An 18,052-nucleotide genomic window follows, 5' to 3' on the forward strand; every position below is an offset into this window, starting at 1 on the left:
TTAGTTTCAGGTGTACAGCAAAGTGGGTAATCACATTAACATTTTGATGTCTATCCTTCCAGAATTTTTTTCTAGGTAGTCACACAGTTTTTAATGAGAAAATTGATCATGACATACGGATGTTATAACTTTTTTATTACTAGAGAATGCTCCATTCCAAATGGCCAAGAGTAAGGGCTCTGGTCTCAGTTTGGAGTCTAAGCCCAGCTCCAATGCTTACTGAATAAACTTGCACAAGTTAGTTATTTAATCCCTTAGTGTCTTAGATTCTGCATCTGCAAAATGAAGATAATAGTATTTATCTCATCGTGTTGTAGCGAAGATTAAATAAAATACACATAAAGACCGTAAAAAGATGCTTGCCTCATAGTAAAAGCTATTACTATTATTTAACCATTATCTGTTTTGTTAATTCTACATTATTGTCCATGTAATTTCTCTCAAATTTTTTGCAAGAATAAAATTATTTTAATTTTAAAAACGAAAAAAAAAAAAACCCAAGCCTTTGTGTTTTTCCTTTTGTAGTAATTTGTATTGCTCCCTTTGGGAGGCTGCCTTGTTATTTGCTTCATTCCCCCTCATCAGGAGGTTCTTGTTCAGAACTAGAAAAGCAAAAGCCTCTCTCTGAGCCAGTTCTACTACCTGACAAAAGAGGGCGCCATTGTACCATTGGTAGATGATGTCCTCTGTCAGCAACTGTGAATGTGCTTTGGGGGTAATACTGTTTTATAATCACTTTCAGATTCACCCTTACCAATTACAACAAGTTCTCCATCCAGAGCTGGTTTAGTTTGCACCGAGTTGAGATTATTTTCAATAATTCAGTTCAAGCATCTTTTAATGCAACTGGCATATATGCAACGTCAAGTTACTCCTACCACTGCCACCGCGTCAGCAGCCTGCAGCGGTATGACAGCCTTTTGTTGCCCAGTGACACCGATATGTCAAGCCTGTGGGAGGTCACTTTTGTTGATTTCCAGGTAATAAACTAAAACATATGTTTAGCGCACCTGTGTATTTGGTGCTAAAGAAACTCAGTGTCTAAAAAGTGATATTTAAGGGAAAAAGAGGAGTGGATAGCTTTAAAATAATATTGGTGTTTTTTCCTTTATCTTCTAAGGTATGAAATAGAATAGGATCAACTATTTCCTCTTTCTGCACAGTGACACCCCTCCCCACTCCTTCCCGTGGACTGGCTTTTACATTCAGGTTTATCCAGTCACTAATAATTATCAGTGAGGAATGCCAGCAATCTAAGTTGGAGTGAAGCTGTAGCATGAAGCCCAGTGACTGACACTTCCTGAAGTGAGAGGCCCTTCTGGGGAGAAGAATTGTCGGACAGTTATTTTATTTCCTTCCTGGAGAGGAGCAGTGATCCTATCAGGGCAGATAAGAAGTACATCTGCAGCTGGAATGACAGCTTTGGCAGTTAGCATAGGAATGGAACTGTCAGCCAGGGAGTCAAAAATATCCCAGAGGTCCTCTTAAAGTATTTGTGGAAAGGCATGGAGGCATTAAAGGTTCCTTTTCACCACTAGAATTTCTGACTGAGAAACATGTCAACTTCCACTGCCCTGTTTACCTGTGAAAAAAGCTTGCCTTGTTCTTCCCATTTGCTGAAATAGGCGGGGTTTTACATGTCCCTTGTATAGGCTTTTGATCTTTTCCACATGTGAGTATATATTTACTCCCCTTCCCCTCAGCTTGGAGAAGTGTGGTAAGGTAGATTGGGGTGGGGAAGGAGGTTTCATTTTGGAGTTTGAAAGACATCGTTTCAAATTACCTCTCAGCCACTTAGCCATGTTACTCTACTCTCTCAATTTCTGACCTATTTTTATGGATATAAAGAATTCATGGCCTGATGTATGTACAACACCCCGACCATGTCATTTACAGATTAACAATAACTAATACTTAATCCTCTTTGTTCGTCAGCACTTTCATGGTTATTTTACATTCTTTGTCTTCAGAACTAATCATAAAGCTGCAAGATAGCTGTTATTCTCTTTGTTTTACAAATGAGATTACTAAAACTCTGGCGATCATGTAACTGTTCAAAGAGATATACCTTGTAAGTGGTAGAGGCAGAATTCGAATTGTGGACTGTAGGCAGAAAGGGCAATGAGGAGGTGATAATGAAAGCAAGGAATAATTCTCACCTAATGAGAACAGGTGAATTGACTGATTTATACCTCCGTTGTTCCAGAAATGACTTATGATGACTTACAGAAATACTTTAAGAAGAATAACTGGAAAATGGGCAAACTTCATACCCATTAGGGTGTTTATTATAAAACAATCCCCCAAACCAAAAATAACAGCTGTTGGCAGGAATGTAGAGAAAGTAGAACCCATCTGTATTTCTGGTGGGGTAAAATGGTACAGCCGCTGTGGAAAACAGTATGACAATTCCTTAAAAAATTAAACATAGAATTACCATGTGATTCAGCAATTCCACTTCTGAGTATATACCTAAAAGAATTGAAAACAGAGACTTGCAGCCATGTTCATAGCAGCATTAGTGATAAGAGGCAAAAGATGGGTATAAACCAAACGTCTATCAATGGATGAATGAAAAATAAAATCTAGCATATACCCGCAATGGAAGTAGATGCAAGCTATTACACTTAGAATGGATAAATGACAAGGTCCTACTGTATCGCACAGGGAACTATATCCCATCTCCTGGGATAAACCATGATGGAAAATAATATAGAAAAATGATATATATGTGTGTATATATATATATATATATATTACTTTACTGTACAACAGATATTGACACAACTGTAAATTGACTATAATTTTAAAAATTCACACAATGGAATATTACTTAGCCTTAAGAAGGAAGGAAATTCAGATACATGCAACTATATGAGTGAACTTCGAGGATGTTATGCCAAGTGAAATAAACCAGACACAGAGGACAGACATTTGTATGATTCTGCTTATGAGATACTAGAGTAGTCACATTTGAAGATAGAAGGTAGAATGGTGGTTGTTAGGAGGTGGAGGAAGAGGGGAATAGAAAGTGGTATTTAATGGGAACAGAGTTTCAGTTTTACAAGATGAAAAGAATTCTGGAGATGGATGGTGGTGATGGTTGCATGATAATGTGAATGTACTTAACGTCACTGAACTGTACACTAAAAATGGTTAAGATGGTAGATTTTATGTATGTTTTGCTGTAAAAAATGTAAAGCAAAAAAAAGATGAGCAAAGATAGAGGATTAAGAAAAATGAATGAATGAAAGATCAGTTAAAGCCACTGGTGAAGGTGGTACACAAAATTGTATGATCATCTGTCTGCCCCGGCTGGAAGCAGCACAGTAATTTGTCTCTGAAGCTTTTGAGCAGCTAGCCTAAGAAAGAATCACCCATTCATTGTGTGTCCATGGAGTTCACAAGACCACTGAAAATGCACTTGTGAGGAGCGCATCCATCTTTGGTGTTGTGCAATGTATGCCAGCATCCTCAAAGCAGCCTCATGGTGGAAGAGCATTGGGTGTTGGAGGTGGAACTTGTAAAACATCCTTCATGTAGGCAGATGCAGAATGCAAGCCCAGTCCAGGGAAGAAGTGGTGGTGATTTGGGTTATGGTATGTATGCAAAAGACTGCATTCCACATACGCAGCGTTGCTGACCTGGCTTTTTCTAGGAATAAAGTATAGAGTGATGTTGCATAAATGGTGAAACTCAGAGGCCTCAGGTAAAAACTGACATGCCTCAGGTGGGCCAGCTGGGGACTGTGGCAAAGCATAGCTGGCATCACAGGAGAATGTTGATTCAACTCTAATTTTTGCTTTGTAGGGTTGTAGATCCAATATTACTGGGTCTTCTAACTTTTCAGTTAAAGATAGAAATCTAAATGCCAGGAGGTTTTTAGGATGTTCGTAACTCTGGGCCAAACAAAACTTACCTGTGGGTGGCATACAGAGCGCTTGCAATCTCTAGCCCAGAAAATGGATAGACAGTATATTCTTCAGGCATCCTTTACAGGTACTGATCTGAATCAAGTCTTAAGAATTAAGTTGTAGTCAACATGAGGACATTCTCTTTGGCTGCAGTTGTAGCATCAAATGAGACCATCTTTTGTCATTAAGAAGCTTTTAGTACCTGAAAGGAAGGCTACTTTTCTTCTTCATACAGCGTGCAGGCCAAGTTTCCCAGAAGCCAGGCCAAGAGTCTCCTTCAGGAGCTGTTTTGGTTCAGTCTAAGCATAGATAGTTGGGTGAGCAAAGCTCCTAAGGTCTATGGTATGATGGGTGGCTTCAATCATTTAGCATGGAAAAATGCTAATGTGCCCACCTAAGTCATAAATACGAATTCTAAGTAAAGCACTCATGGATAATTTAATTTTTAAAACTAATTAGGTGACTGATGCTATGTAGGGTTATATTCTAAAAGCCAGATAAATGTGAGAGAGCTCCCTTCCCAAAATTATTCCTCTCATTTAGAAAAGTTTCTCTGTAGCCCCTATTTCTTTCTTGCTTGCTGTCTTTTTTTTTTTTTAATACTTTTTAGGGCCACACCTGCAGCATATTGACATTTCCAGCCTAGGGGTTGAACTGGAGCTACAGCTGCCAGCCTGCACCACAGCCACAGCAATGCAGGATCCGAGCTGCTTCTGCAACCTACCCCGCAACTCATGGCAATGCCGGATCTATGCCCCACTGAGTGAGGCCAGGTATCAAACCTGCATCCTCATGGATACTAGTCGGATTCGTTTCTACTATACCACAGAGGGAACTCCCCTATTTCTTTCATTGTAATGGTCTTTATATATTGGAGCCATTTGTTTGTCTATTTGAACCTCTCTTAGTTCCGAGTAATTAAACTGCTTCATTTACACATAAGAGAAAGCTTCTCTTTCTATTCTCTGGGCAGATTGCAAGGACTATACAGCTTTTCCAAAAATAGTACCAAGTCTTCATGGTACAACCTATAAAGACAGTGCTGGGAAGAAGAAGAGATACAATATAACAGGAGTTATAAACTGAGAAGTGACTCTGAAGCTAGATTGCTTGAATTTGAATTACATCTTCACTGCACTTAATGCTGTGTGACTCTGGGGAAGTTACTTTTCTGTGCCTCAGTTTCCTCATCCATAAATTGGGATAAAATAGTAACTTATTCATAGGCTCTTGTAAGTTAAATGAGTTAAGGCAGTGCTTAGTACATAAAAGATCTTCCATTAAGTGTTAGCTTTTATTATCTATTTTTTACCTCATTGGGAATCATGATATCTTCCCTTGAAGGACTCTTCCTGTCTACTTCCTGTCAACAGAATCAAAGGCAGAGGAACTGAGAATTAATCTTTGTGAAATTTATATGATCCCTTAAAAATTTTGAGTAGGCTTTAAGCTTTAGAGACACCAGACATTGTGTTTTTTGATGAACTAAAGGATCAAGTTAAAAGAGGTTTTATTTCAGAGCCTTGAATTTCACTGCTCTCTAAATTATGATAAACATATATCCCAGAGTTTCTGGGTCCGTCTTGATTTTTTTTTTATAATTTTTTTTATTTTCCCACTGTACAGCAAGGGGATCAAGTTATCCTTACATGTATACATTACAATTACATTTTTTCCCCCACCCTTTCTTCTGTTGCAACATGAGTATCTAGACAAAGTTCTCAATGCTATTCAGCAGGATCTCCTTGTCAATCTATTCTAAGTTGTGTCTGATAAGCCCAAGCTCCCAATCCCTCCTACTCTCTCCCCCTCCCATCAGGCAGCCACAAGTCTCTTCTCCAAGTCCATGATTTTCTTTTCTGAGGAGATGTTCATTTGTGCTGGATATTAGATGCCAGTTATAAGTGATATCATAGGGTATTTGTCTTTGTCTTTCTGACTCATTTCACTCAGGATGAGATTCTCTAGTTCCATCCATGTTGCTGCAAATGGCATGATGTCATTCTTTTTTATGGCTGAGTAGTATTCCATTGTGTATATATACCACATCCTCCGAATCCAGTCATCTGTCGATGGACATTTGGGTTATTTCCATGTCCTGGCTATTGTGAATAGTGCTGCAATGAACATGCGGGTGCACGTGTCTCTTTTAAGTAGAGTTTTGTCCGGATAGATGCCCAAGAGTCCGTCTTGGTTTTGAATTAAGTTTCACTGTCCCCAAAAGCACACTCACATTTGTTAGATAATATGTTTAAATTATTCAAATATGCCCCCAGTATTTAAACATGACTAATTAGGGATCCAGGAACCCTAGCCCAACTGGGAAGTAGATCTTAGGAGAAAAGAATCAGTCACTCCAGCTCTTTTCTTTCTCCTGACAGATCCAAGCCTTTACTATTAAGGGGGGACAGTTTGCCAAGGCCCGAGACTGCGCCTCCTCCTTCTCGCCAGCCATCCTGATCGGCCTGGCAATGTCTCTGATCCTGCTGCTGGTGTTGGCGTACGCCCTGCATATGCTCACCTACCTGCGATATCTGGACCGGCACTACGATTTCATTGCCTCTCCAGCCCACTTCCCCCATTTGAAAGCTGGAGATGCAGCAGATGAGAAGGAGCTGCTGAGGAGCCAAGGAGTTGAATGCTATGAACTGAGAAGCCAACAGATCTGCAAAATTTATGTTTAATAGCCCAGGTCTCTCTCCCCCAAGGAGTCCACAATAGGCTCCAAAAGCAGTTGTTCATGTTCTATGCTGTTTGACTTGTGAGGGAAGTTTTTCTGCCAAGAGGCTTGATTTTTACTTTAAAGGAAATACACGCAAGGAATACATTTTGGAGCATCCATTGGCCTTCCTAGATAGACTTGGAGCAATGAAAAAGGTGTTTCAGGAATCCTGCAGAGGTAAATATGATTGATGCCTCAAAGCTGCCTTGAAAGTAAAAGAATATTTCAAGTTAGGGAGACTCCCCCCTTCAAAAAAAAAAAAAGAACAATGCACCATAGAGAAGGGAAAACACATTTGGTCCTCCTTGCCTCTGCCAGTTTGAATATGATAAATATAGAAATAATAAATACAAGGTTATCTGAAAGTTCAGAATTTAAAATATTTTGTAGCATAATTTGCATTTCTCAGAAGTTATGCCCCAATTTTGTTTTTAAAAATAGTCTTTTTTTTTTTTTTCTCTTTCACTGAACTGTTTAGGGAAGACTCCTGTCAATATGGTGGAACACTTATTCAAGGGCATTCTTATCATTTACTTTGCTGTTTGGAGACAGCTGAGTTCAGTCTCTGAAGGAGTGATACTAGTCTTGGCAGTCTCTTACCTTTCTAATTTGGTTTTTTGGTGCCAAGGCTTGCCTCATTTAGACCTCATCAGCCCCCCTAGGACTTGAAATAAACAACTAAGCTAAGTAAAAACAGTGTGCAAACAGTTCTACCCCCCTTTCCAATGAGGTAGTGTCCCCTAAATTCTTCATTAATAGAAATTCTGGGGAGTTCCCATCATGGTGCAGCGGAAACGAATCCAACTAGGAATGATGGGGTTTCGGGTTCAATCTCTGGCCTTGCTCGGTGGGTTAAGGATCCAGCATTGTTGTGAGCTGCGGTGTAGGTTGCAGGCAAGGCTTGGATCTGGCATTGCTGTGGCTTGGCTTAGGCCAGCCTGGAAAACTCCATGTGCCTTGGGTGCGGCCCTAAAAAGACAAAAGACCAAAAAAAAAAAAATCTGGAGCCACCACTGGTATTCATATAACCATTTTCATCCATGTGGATTTCCCAATAATCCTTTCAGTTCTTGGTAGCTACCTAAGAATGGCTCACACTGCTTCCTCACCAAAGCTTTTCTACTATGCCTTCCATGTTAAAGAAACCTTATTTGTAAAAACTACACTGTAGTTCCCTAACTAGGGTTTCACAGATGACCTAGGTTCTTCTAAGATACTCTGTACAAAACTTAGAAAGTAATTGAGAATGATGTGGTGTAGGGGTTCATGTGCAAAGAAATTGAATCCTCTTGAGCAGCTGTGGTGACTGGTCTATAGTCTAGTCTCATCTTTGATGCCAATTATGAATGTTAATGACTGTGGAATTTCTGATAAAAATGTGTCATGTTGGCCATTTTTTTTTTTTCTTTTTAGGGCTGTACCCATGTCATGTGGAAGTTCCCAGGCTAGGGGTCAAATCAGAGCTATACCGGCCAGGCCTACACCACAGCTGCAGCAACACGGGATCCCCAGCCCACTGAGCAAAGCCAGGGATCAAACTAACATCCTCATGGATACTAGTTGGATTCGTTTCTGCTGCACCATCACAGGAACTCCCTGGATATTTCTTTTGACTGCATTATTATTGGCTTTGAATATAGGTTTGGTTCAGCCCTCCCAGAATTCTGTAAACTCCTAATATTCCATAGTGAATTCCTTTCAATTTTTAAAAAAAATTGAACTATAGTCTATAGTTAATTTACATCCTTTCTCTTTTACTAGCTGGAGTAGATTTTTTTTTTTTTCAATTTTGGGGCCACACCTGCCTCCTTATATGGAAGTTCCTGGGCTAAGGGTCACATCAGAGCTGTAGCTGGAGCCTGCATTACAGCCACAACAGTACCAGATCCGAGCTGCATTCATGACCTATGCCTCAGCTTGTGGCAACAGCAGATCCTTAACCCACTGAGTAAGGCCAAGGATTGAACCCACATCCTCATGGACACTATGTTGGGTTCTTAACCCACTGAGCCATATCGAGAACTCCTGGAGTAGATTCTGTGGCCTGCAGCTAAGAATCTTAATTTATGTACTTATTTCTACCAAAGATGATTGCAGGGAATGCAACCTCAAGAAAATGGGGGGCTAGGACTGATTATCTGCCTCTCTTTAGCTTAAAACCAGAAGAGGACTTTGTTAGCAGTAGAGGATGGGAAACTGATAGGCCATGCCGTTCCGTAAAGAAATTTTCACTGTGGTTGCTTTGAGTGTCCATTGGTGGTATAAATGGCAGGCTGATGTGATAGCCTCTAAGTACATGAAGGGCCAACAAAACCTATTGTTCAAGCTGGGACACTTTTGAAAGTGAAAGCGAGTGTCAGTAACAATTCTAAGAGAACAGACATAAACAAGATGGTGCCAGGCAAATTGGAATATATCCTTACGTATGGTGATCACTGGAATACATCCTTACCTATGGTGATCCTTATGTAAGGGTAATACTGCATACCCTGTAAGGTAGGCTAGCTCTTTCTATCTGTGCTGGAGGGCTTACAGAAAGAAAACAATGACTCAAGAGTTTAAATTCACAGCTCAAGGCATGGTGTTAAAAAAAAAAAATCCAGAGAGGCTTTTTTTTTTTTTTTTTGGCCACACCTAAGGCATGTGGAAATTCCCCAGCCAGGGATCAAACCTGCACCATAGCAGTGACCCGAGCTGTAGCAGTGACAATGCTAGATTCTTAACCCACTGAGCCACAAGGAAACTCCCCCAGGGAGTTTTTATAACTGATCTACAAGAATCTTACTGCTTGACAATGGGCTGACATCATTGAAAATCAGACACAGGTCTGATCTGCAAATTGGTAAACTGTATTACGGGTGGAATTCACAGCCTTGCCAGGTCTTGTATATGTACATGAGAACATTGATTTCAAAAGAGAAGAACCTTGAAGTAGGAATGGTAACTTTGGGGAGAATTTAGACAACTTAAAGAATCGAATTCCTAAACTCCATTAAGCTCTTCTTGCTAGCAGCAGCATCCTCTCTGGGATGAAACCATCCTTGCCTTTCTTGATGGTCCTGTGATGATCTCACCAGAGACAGTTATATGCCTCTGGACAGACAGCGTCATATTCTAGCATCAAAATCATATATGGGAGAATAAAATTCAAGGTTTTGCTAATTTATGCAGCATAAGACTTGGGAATATCTATGTAAATGGGTTCTAGAGAGTGAGGTGTATAATTTCACATCGGGCTCAATCCCTTGAGATAGGTTCTCTTACCAGATTTTGTATGAGTTGTGCTGGTTTGAGCAGCCAGGAGTGTTTCTAACAGTTTTCTCAGTTGATTGCTTACACTGTGAAATTAACAGTGAGAAACACAAATGAAATAGGCCAGAAATTTCTTAGTATACTATAGAAAAAAAAAAGAAATTTAAACTTAGAAAATTGAGATATTAAAATTTACATATCATTAATGACCTGTTCTCCATCCTCATAACTGTTCCTCTGTGAAGGATCAGAAGACACTTCTTTTGTCATAGATATACATTGGGGATACAGTATTAGAATTTTTGAAAAGTGCTCTACTGACTGTCCTCTGTTAGGCTATGGATGAAGATAGGAGATGCTATTCTTGAACTGGAGAACTTGGTCTCATTTGGGATGCTGGGATCCTGGAGTATCAGGGGTGAAATAACAGCACAGGAACCTTAAGGGGAAGAAAGGGAAGAGTGTTAATTAGATTAGATTATTAATGGTAAAGTGTTCTATGATAGATGTGGCTAGGCAGTCCTCTGAAATACTTGTTCATCTAAATCATCATCATCATCATCCAGTTCTGGTGTAAAAAGACCTTTCTTGAGCCATCACAGTGGACTTATGGAGCTGAGTCTGTTTGTGACTCCAGAAGAGCACTCTTGACTGAAGAAGAGACCTCTTAAAAGAGGGTCTTTGGTCTTCCTATCTAATGTTGAGCATTATAACGAACAATTTTATGCTCGTCCATCAGTTATCTGTCTTTTTGCATCACTTCTGGTATGTTCTGATATTTAGGTAAATAATTTATGCTATTCCCATGGATACTTTTATTGGTAACCCAATAGGTATGTGATTATTGTCCTTTAATTGTTAGTACTGCAGGAGTATAACCTAAAGAGATGTCTGTCTTCCTGGAAAGTCTGGGAAAATATAGCAAAGAACATGAGCAGGAGTTGAGCAGACAGGTAATGTTGAGAAGGACATATGGCAGAATGAAACACATATGCAAAGACTGGGCTTTGTTAGGTGTGAAGAACTGTGTGTGTGGGTAGGCACATGCAGTGTATTCGGAGGAATGAGAAAGGTGCAGCTGGAAATGAAGAGAGGGAACCATTGTGCTCAACTGTAGACTTAGAATATTGACTGGAGATAATGGAGACCTTGAGAGGATTTGGGATGATTCAGAGGTTGGTTCAATAAGAAAGCAACCAATTGGCAAGTTGCAAATGACTGGCAGATGTCTTATTTTGGGTGCTGGTGGGAGGCGATATCAGTGTCTGCCATCAGGGAAAAACAGGTGAGGATAAGAGTGGGTTTGGGAGAGGGGAGATTCCTGCAGGCACTTCCTGTAGGAGAGGTCCAAGTACGTGGTTGGATGTATGAATATGGGGCAAAGGAAGAGATCTGGACTAGAAATAGAAATTTGGAAATGTAGCAGATGCTGTCAGTGTCCACCCACATTCTTTGGACCTGACCGTTTCCGTGCATATTGGCCCATCTCTTCTTTGCCAAGAACGGCCCTCAGAGGCTGCTCTACCTGTGTTCCTGGCAGGTTGGACGTGCTGAGGAACTAATACGCACTGGGAGTGGCCTTCATGCAGTAACTCTCAGGAGTTGTGTGTAAATACCACAGTGCATTTTCCCCTTGATTCAAATGATTTTGGGGTGTGTTTTATACCATTTCCTGGAGCTCCTCAGTAAGACTCGTTTGCCTGTTGATGCATCTTCACTGTATAATGTTCACTTCATTAACTCTCTCTTTTGCCCTGTCTTCCTTCCTTACTCCCCTAATAATGTTTCCTGGCATCACCTTCAAAATAAATTGCTTGTATTCAAATCCTTCGCAGGATCTGCTTCTCTGGAAAGACAAGCAGTAAAGGCCAGAGGGAGAAAGTTGAAAACTTGGTAGTGGTGATAGAGAAAGGAATGAGATCGATCAAGGAGAAAGGCGGTTTGACAGTAGATCTCTAGGCAATGCCGTTATTTATGGAGTGGGATGAGCAAGAGAAGTCTGTAAAGGAGCTGGACTAGAAGCAAGAAAGAGAAAAGACAAACCAAGAAAAGAATAGTGTCTCAGAAATCAAAGGAAAAAATGTTTTCAGGGTGAGGGAAATAGTCAATTATGTCAAATGCTGGAGAGATACCAAGTCAGAAAAGAACTAAGAAATGTTTATTCTTAGGATTTGGTCCATAGGAGGTCACTGATGAACATCATACTCCATGGGAAAAAAGCGACCAGCATTAGCTCAGAGGATTTATTCCCACAGTGTTTTCTCAGAGGGAGTGCCTTGGACTGGGTATATCCCTTCTCTGAAGGTTCCTGCTTCTTTTAAGATGGCCTCCTACACTTGACTCTCTCCTGGCTCTTAGTAATTTCTTATTCCCTTGTCCCTTTGGGCTCAGAGATGGTAACAGCTCCCGTGACAGCCTCAGGTTACTGCATGTCCCTTGTGGGTCTCCTGTGCCCTACTGGGACCTTTGTAAATAAATTCTCCTTAGGTTATCCTATTTGGGGGTGCCTAGGGTGCCTACTTCCTGTTGAGAATCAGACTTGCACAGAGATTTAGACAAATTAAAATTTGTTACTTTGTTTTATATCTAGTAGGCTTTTTTAGAAAGAATTTAAAACAACCAATAAGATGCTCTAGGGTAAGGCAGCCCTTCTGAGGTTGTGTATTTTTTTTTTCCCCTGCTGTGACATTGTGAACAATGATGTTCACGTGTGTCATATACTCCTATAGACATGCCCACGTATTGTCATTCTGTGTCCCAATTTTTAGGGCCCTACAGCCTGGTAGTCTTTTAAGATAGATCCCTGCCACATGAAGCTCCATGGGTAGCTGAAATAGGCAGCTTCAGGCTGCAGATAATTCCCAGGTAACAAACTGAGGCCTTCTTACTCAAAACATATTGGGATGTGGGTGTGGTGTTATAAGGTAGCCCTCGGATAGTCTCTCATTTATGCAAATAAATTATTACAAAGCAATCATTGCTAAGAAGCCACTTTGGGAATCCTACCAAGGTGATGGCTTCTGCAGTTGGAAGCCCCCAGGCTAGGAGGAACCAGTGTATAGAAAAAGGTTAAAAATATTCCAGAGGGGAGAAAATAAGTGGAACAAGGTCCTCAGAGAAACCTTAGTGTTACAGATTTCCTTCTAGGGAACAGGGTGGAGAAGCCACTTCCCTTCTTCAGTGGAGGCACGTAGACGGGACATAACCTGGGGAGAATACTGAATGGCTGTCCATCCTGCCTGTGTCCACTGCTTATGCTTTTCATGCCTTCACACCATAATAAAAAGATAATAAAGTGAACAGATCAAGTTTTTCCATGACTCTTTGGGATAGTTTATGTATTTCAGATTTCCTTCTCTATGATAGAACTTGCAGTGTTTACTGATATTTTCAGTTGCTGAGATGAGTTCAACAACATTTTAAAAGAACCAAATGGCGCTAGAGCAAAACCCTCTAGTTCCAAATAAATGGAATTTAAAAGGTGGTTTGGACCTTCTGATATTTTATAAAGGAAAAATAGGACAAATGATGGTAGTCAAATTTAGTTGTTCTAATGGTTATTGTTTTATAACACATGTAACCCTGACAGTGGCCCCCTGGATGTCCCCAAATCCTCTGGAGTCATACTTTAGTTTGCTCTCCTGGTCAAGTGGCTTGAATCCCCTTAATGTGAGAGGTATGTCTGTTCCCCGTGACACCTGAGAATTCAACAGGAGGGTGGATTGGTGGCAGGAACAGTAGTGATTTATGTTCTTCTTGTTTCTTCTAGTTCTGATTTCCTGCCTCTGTTGATTTTCAAACCACCTCTGGTGGCCTCACCTTCTTACTCCTCAGTTCTCAGAGTTGAGGTCTGACATCGATACGAATGTCACAGACTTTTACTGAAAGTTAGGAAATAATTTATGGTGTTGATCTTAAAGAAAAGAGCCTTTCTTCCTCTTCAGAATTATTTCTTTTTAATCCATCCAGGTCAGACTACAGTCAGATTTAAAATAACAGCTCTTTGTCTATGGAGCCATCTCTTTCTCCTTTATCCATCCATCATGTTACATATGAAAGATCAGTGGAATGTTTAAAAACTTAAAAGATGTTTTAAAAATCTATTTGGTTAGGTCTTAAAAGATGCATACTAGCTCTTCAAAAATTATCATGGAAAAGCTTAGAAATAAATATGAAGCCAAGAATCTTTTTGTCTTTTTTTTTTTTTGGTCTTTTTGCCTTTTCTAGGGCTGCTCCCAAAGCACATGGAGGTTCCCAGGCTAGGGGTCGAATTGGAGCTGCAGCCCCTGGCCTACACCAGAGCCACAGCAACACAGGATCCGAGGCACGTCTGTGACCTACACCACAGCTCACGGCAACGCCGGATCCTTAACCCACTGAGCAAGGCCAGGGATCGAACCTGTAACCTCATGGTTCCTAATCAGATTCGTTAATCACTACGTCATGACGGTAATATTTAACTATAGAGTGTTATGCTATCACATTTTTTAAGAAGCTAAATTTTATTTTCAACTCTATTACAGTGATAAAGTGTTTCCCACAACATTCATTTTTATCCAGCAGTGGCATCATTCTGAGCAAAACTCATCTCTGACCTTGAGAGTTTGTTGTCACATTTACATGAGGCGTTGGATTTAGAAACCTATCCAGTAGTCTCAAATTCTTCCCCTAAACAAGGCGTATTCTTTTTCCTTCTTTGATGAATCATTCCAGTAATATCTGAAAATCTCTTTATGTGTTACAAATCATTCTGCTTTTTGGGAGGATCCAAGGTCCAGGAGATTATATTTGTGGAGATTTGGACAAATGTTCTAACCTTAATTAGGCCTCCTCTCTGCATCTCCTGTGCCCTTGATTCCATTCCTCTTCTTGTTGAGGAAGTGCATGTTTCAAGACTGAACCTGATTTTCCAGTACAGCCCTCCTTCTTACAGTTTCCTTAATGCAAACTGCAGTCAATTCGCTTCATGTTTAAATGCCTTGTGGTCAGAAGTCAGGACTCACCAACCTTCTCCATTTGTTTGCAGTCAGCATTTATTTCATCCTGCAGCTGCAAAAGGGTTTTCTGATGTATTTTCAGGAAGGTCAACTCTGAACTGACTTCAAATGCAGGGAGACCTCTGCAGGTACAGATGCCGATTTTGAACCACTGTTTAGAAGACCCTCTTTAAGAAAATGAATATAAAATTATAAATATAAATTAGGCATGAAGGTGATCATCTATTTAGAAAGAGAAAACAGGAGTTCCCATCGTAGTGCAGTGGAAGTGAATCCAACCAGGAACCATGAGATTGTGGGTTTGATCCCTGGCCTCGCTCAGTGGGTTAAGGATCTGGCATTGCTGTGGCTGTGATGTAGGCCAGCAGCTGTAGCTCTGATTAGACCCCTAGTCTGGAAACCTCCATATGCCATGGGTGTGGACCTAAAAAATAAAAAAAAAAAAAAACGACCAAAAAAAGGAAAAAATAATTAAAAATTTTAAAATTAGACTGAGTTTGAAATAGTTTATTTTTACAGCTTTTCCCAAAACATATTATCATGAGCACATAATACTAGGGACTCTTCCAGAGCCATGGAAGAGACCTGTATAAATGTGTGTGTGCGTGTGTGTGTGTGTGTGTGTGTGTGTGTGTGTGTGTGTGTGAGAGAGAGAGAGAGAGAGAGAGAGAGAGAGAGGGATTTGAAGGAGAGAGATTTTCACAGAGATTTGACTTTATACACAACTGTGGATACTGGATAAATAGTCTCCATGGACTGGCCTCTTGTCTTACTGTCAGATGCTAAAACTTGAAGTCTGCATAGCAAACAACTGGGAAGCAAAAATGGATGTAAAGTGGGGGAGAGCAAGGACAAGCTAGAATCCATGAAGAGGAGCTGGGATCATGAGAATGAAACCTGTGTCAGTTTTCACTGCCTCCATCATTGATAAAATAGTTCCCTTTGTTACAGAACTAAATAAATGTTCCATGAATTGAAGATACTGAGGGAGGATTCCAGGAAAAAGTGGAGGAGCTCCAGACCTGGGTGCTGTCCTGTGCCAACAAGGTAAACCAGCAAATAAATGATAATGTGCCTGAGCTTCAAATGCACCTGACTCTGCTTTTTGAAGGTTAAGAACAAATGGCTGCTGCTTCACTTCTACTTCCTAAATCTCCTGCAAATAGGCTCTCAGATATGGTCCATCTTAATCAGAAACATACAGAGAAGTGAATTGTAGAAAACATGGTTCAGCCTAGCTGTAGTGATAGATTATAAAACCACCACAGTCTGGTCAATTTAGCACTCCCATACATCTCTGTAAACTATAATTATTTTAAAAATAGATACAGTAACAACTATACTTCTGCTTAACCTGATACAACTACCCTTGTGTACAACCATTTCCCCCTAAGTGGAGGCTTATTTCCTTTTGTGTTTTTGGTCATGTTCATTCTTCTTATAAGTTATTCTAACTCCCCCTTTGTTATCCTGTAACCTAACGGTTAACAACTATCCACACATACTGTGCTAGAGGATCAGGAATTGGGAGTAGGAAAATAAAAGTATTTTCTATATATACACACACACATACATACATATACATAGGTATATATACAAAGAATTTCATATATACATACACACACACACACGGATACACACACACAGAGAGAGAATTGTTCACGTCAGAATAAGGAAGACATGCAACTACTATACTTCTCATTTCTGCATTTAGTCACATGGTCTAGCTGGTGTTTATAATTGCCTTCTTCTGCTAGTTGGAGTTCTTTGCCTGGTGGGATAATATAAACATTTATTCTTGAAATTCTGGACCATTAGAAGTTTTGCATGAATTGACTTGTAGTTTTTCATTGCCTTTAATCACAGAACATGGGAATATTAAAAAAGTACCCAAGGTTCCTCTCTGCCCACATTGTGTAATGGCAATCCAATTTCCCCTTGATAGTGAGGTTCAATCACTAGGATCATTTGAACAGTCCAGGATTTCCATACTATTGGCGTTTTGGGGTAGGTTAAGTCTTCCTTGTAGTGGCCTATCCTGTGCCATGTAGGATGTTTAGCAGCATCCTTGACCTCTACCTCCCAGGTGCTAGTACATTCTCCTGCAGTTGCGACAGCAAAAAATGTCTCCAGACATTGCAGATGTCCTCCTGACAAAATTGCCCCCATGGGGAACCACTAAAGTAACCCCTTTCTTTGTTCAGTCAGTTCATAGGCGTAAGGACCCCAGAGAAGCTATGTGATGGTCTCAGTTTCTAGTTCAATAGAATCATTGTTTTGTCTCTTTGTGAAAACATTCCTTTCTTGGAAACTAAGACCTTTGTATCAGTTGTGCCTAAAGTTGCAAGGATGGAAAGAAAAATGTTCGTTAGTGAATCACTAGAGATGTTAGTGAGAGCTGCTCTTCCTACTTGTATTGCTTGATTCTCAGATGCATGAATCCTGGGTTAGGGAGAAACAGGATGGTACATTTATTGCTAAGTTATCTACTACCTCCTGGTCCATGTTGCCACAGCTTTGAAAGGTACCACTACCCACCTGGCGCTATAACTGAGTCCGTAAAAAGCCATTCAGTTGTTCTGTCAATTAACTGCTTCAGGATGATGGCAACAGGGGAAGACCAGTGAATTCCATGGGCATGGGCCCATTGGCTACACTTCTTTTGCTGTGAAATGCTTGGCTGGAAGCAATGCTATGAAATACCATGATGGTAGATAAGGCATTCTGTAAGTTCACAGATAGGGTCAGAAGCATTGTGGGCAAGGAAGAGAAATCCATGCCTATGGTAAGTGCTTATCTAGTGAGAATAATGTACTGCTCCTTCCATGATGGGAGCGACTAATGTGATCAACCCCATCAGGTATCTGGCTAATTATCCCTAGAGAATGGTACCATTTTAGGGGCTCAGTGTTGGTCTCTGCTGCTAGCACTTTGAGTACTTAGCCGTGCTATAGCCTGATAAGCCTTGGTGAGCAGAAGTCCATTTTGCTAAGTTCATGCCTGTATCCCTGCCACTTTATTTGGGCCCATTTGGCAGTGGTAGAAGTTGATGGAGAAGTTCACTGAAAGCCACAGAACATCTCATCCTATTCACTCAACTATTAATCCTGCTTTGTTGAAGTCATGCTTTGGTGGGAATGGGACACAAAACTTTTTGCATTCAGTGC

At 40.4% G+C, this 18,052-nt stretch overlaps 1 protein-coding gene across 3 annotated transcripts in view; it reads left to right on the top strand.

Annotated features, from left to right (window-relative positions):
* The window catches only part of LOC125126146 (V-type proton ATPase subunit S1-like protein), a 58,498-nt gene that overhangs the window by 37,671 nt on the left and 2,775 nt on the right, over window positions 1-18,052 (top strand). For 2 of the 3 annotated variants that reach the window (XM_047778222.1, XM_047778223.1), the window contains exons 8-9: window positions 743-980; window positions 6,296-6,939. In XM_047778222.1, coding sequence (XP_047634178.1) covers window positions 743-980; window positions 6,296-6,598 — 541 coding nt within the window. In that variant the 3' untranslated portion in view covers window positions 6,599-6,939. Of the gene's footprint in view, window positions 1-742; window positions 981-6,295; window positions 6,940-15,836; window positions 15,933-18,052 lie in introns of those variants that run through there. The other variant, XM_047778225.1, reaches the window with a different exon arrangement.

The sequence above is a fragment of the Phacochoerus africanus genome, chromosome 4, assembly GCF_016906955.1.
Source record: "Phacochoerus africanus isolate WHEZ1 chromosome 4, ROS_Pafr_v1, whole genome shotgun sequence".
NCBI lineage: Eukaryota > Metazoa > Chordata > Mammalia > Artiodactyla > Suidae > Phacochoerus > Phacochoerus africanus.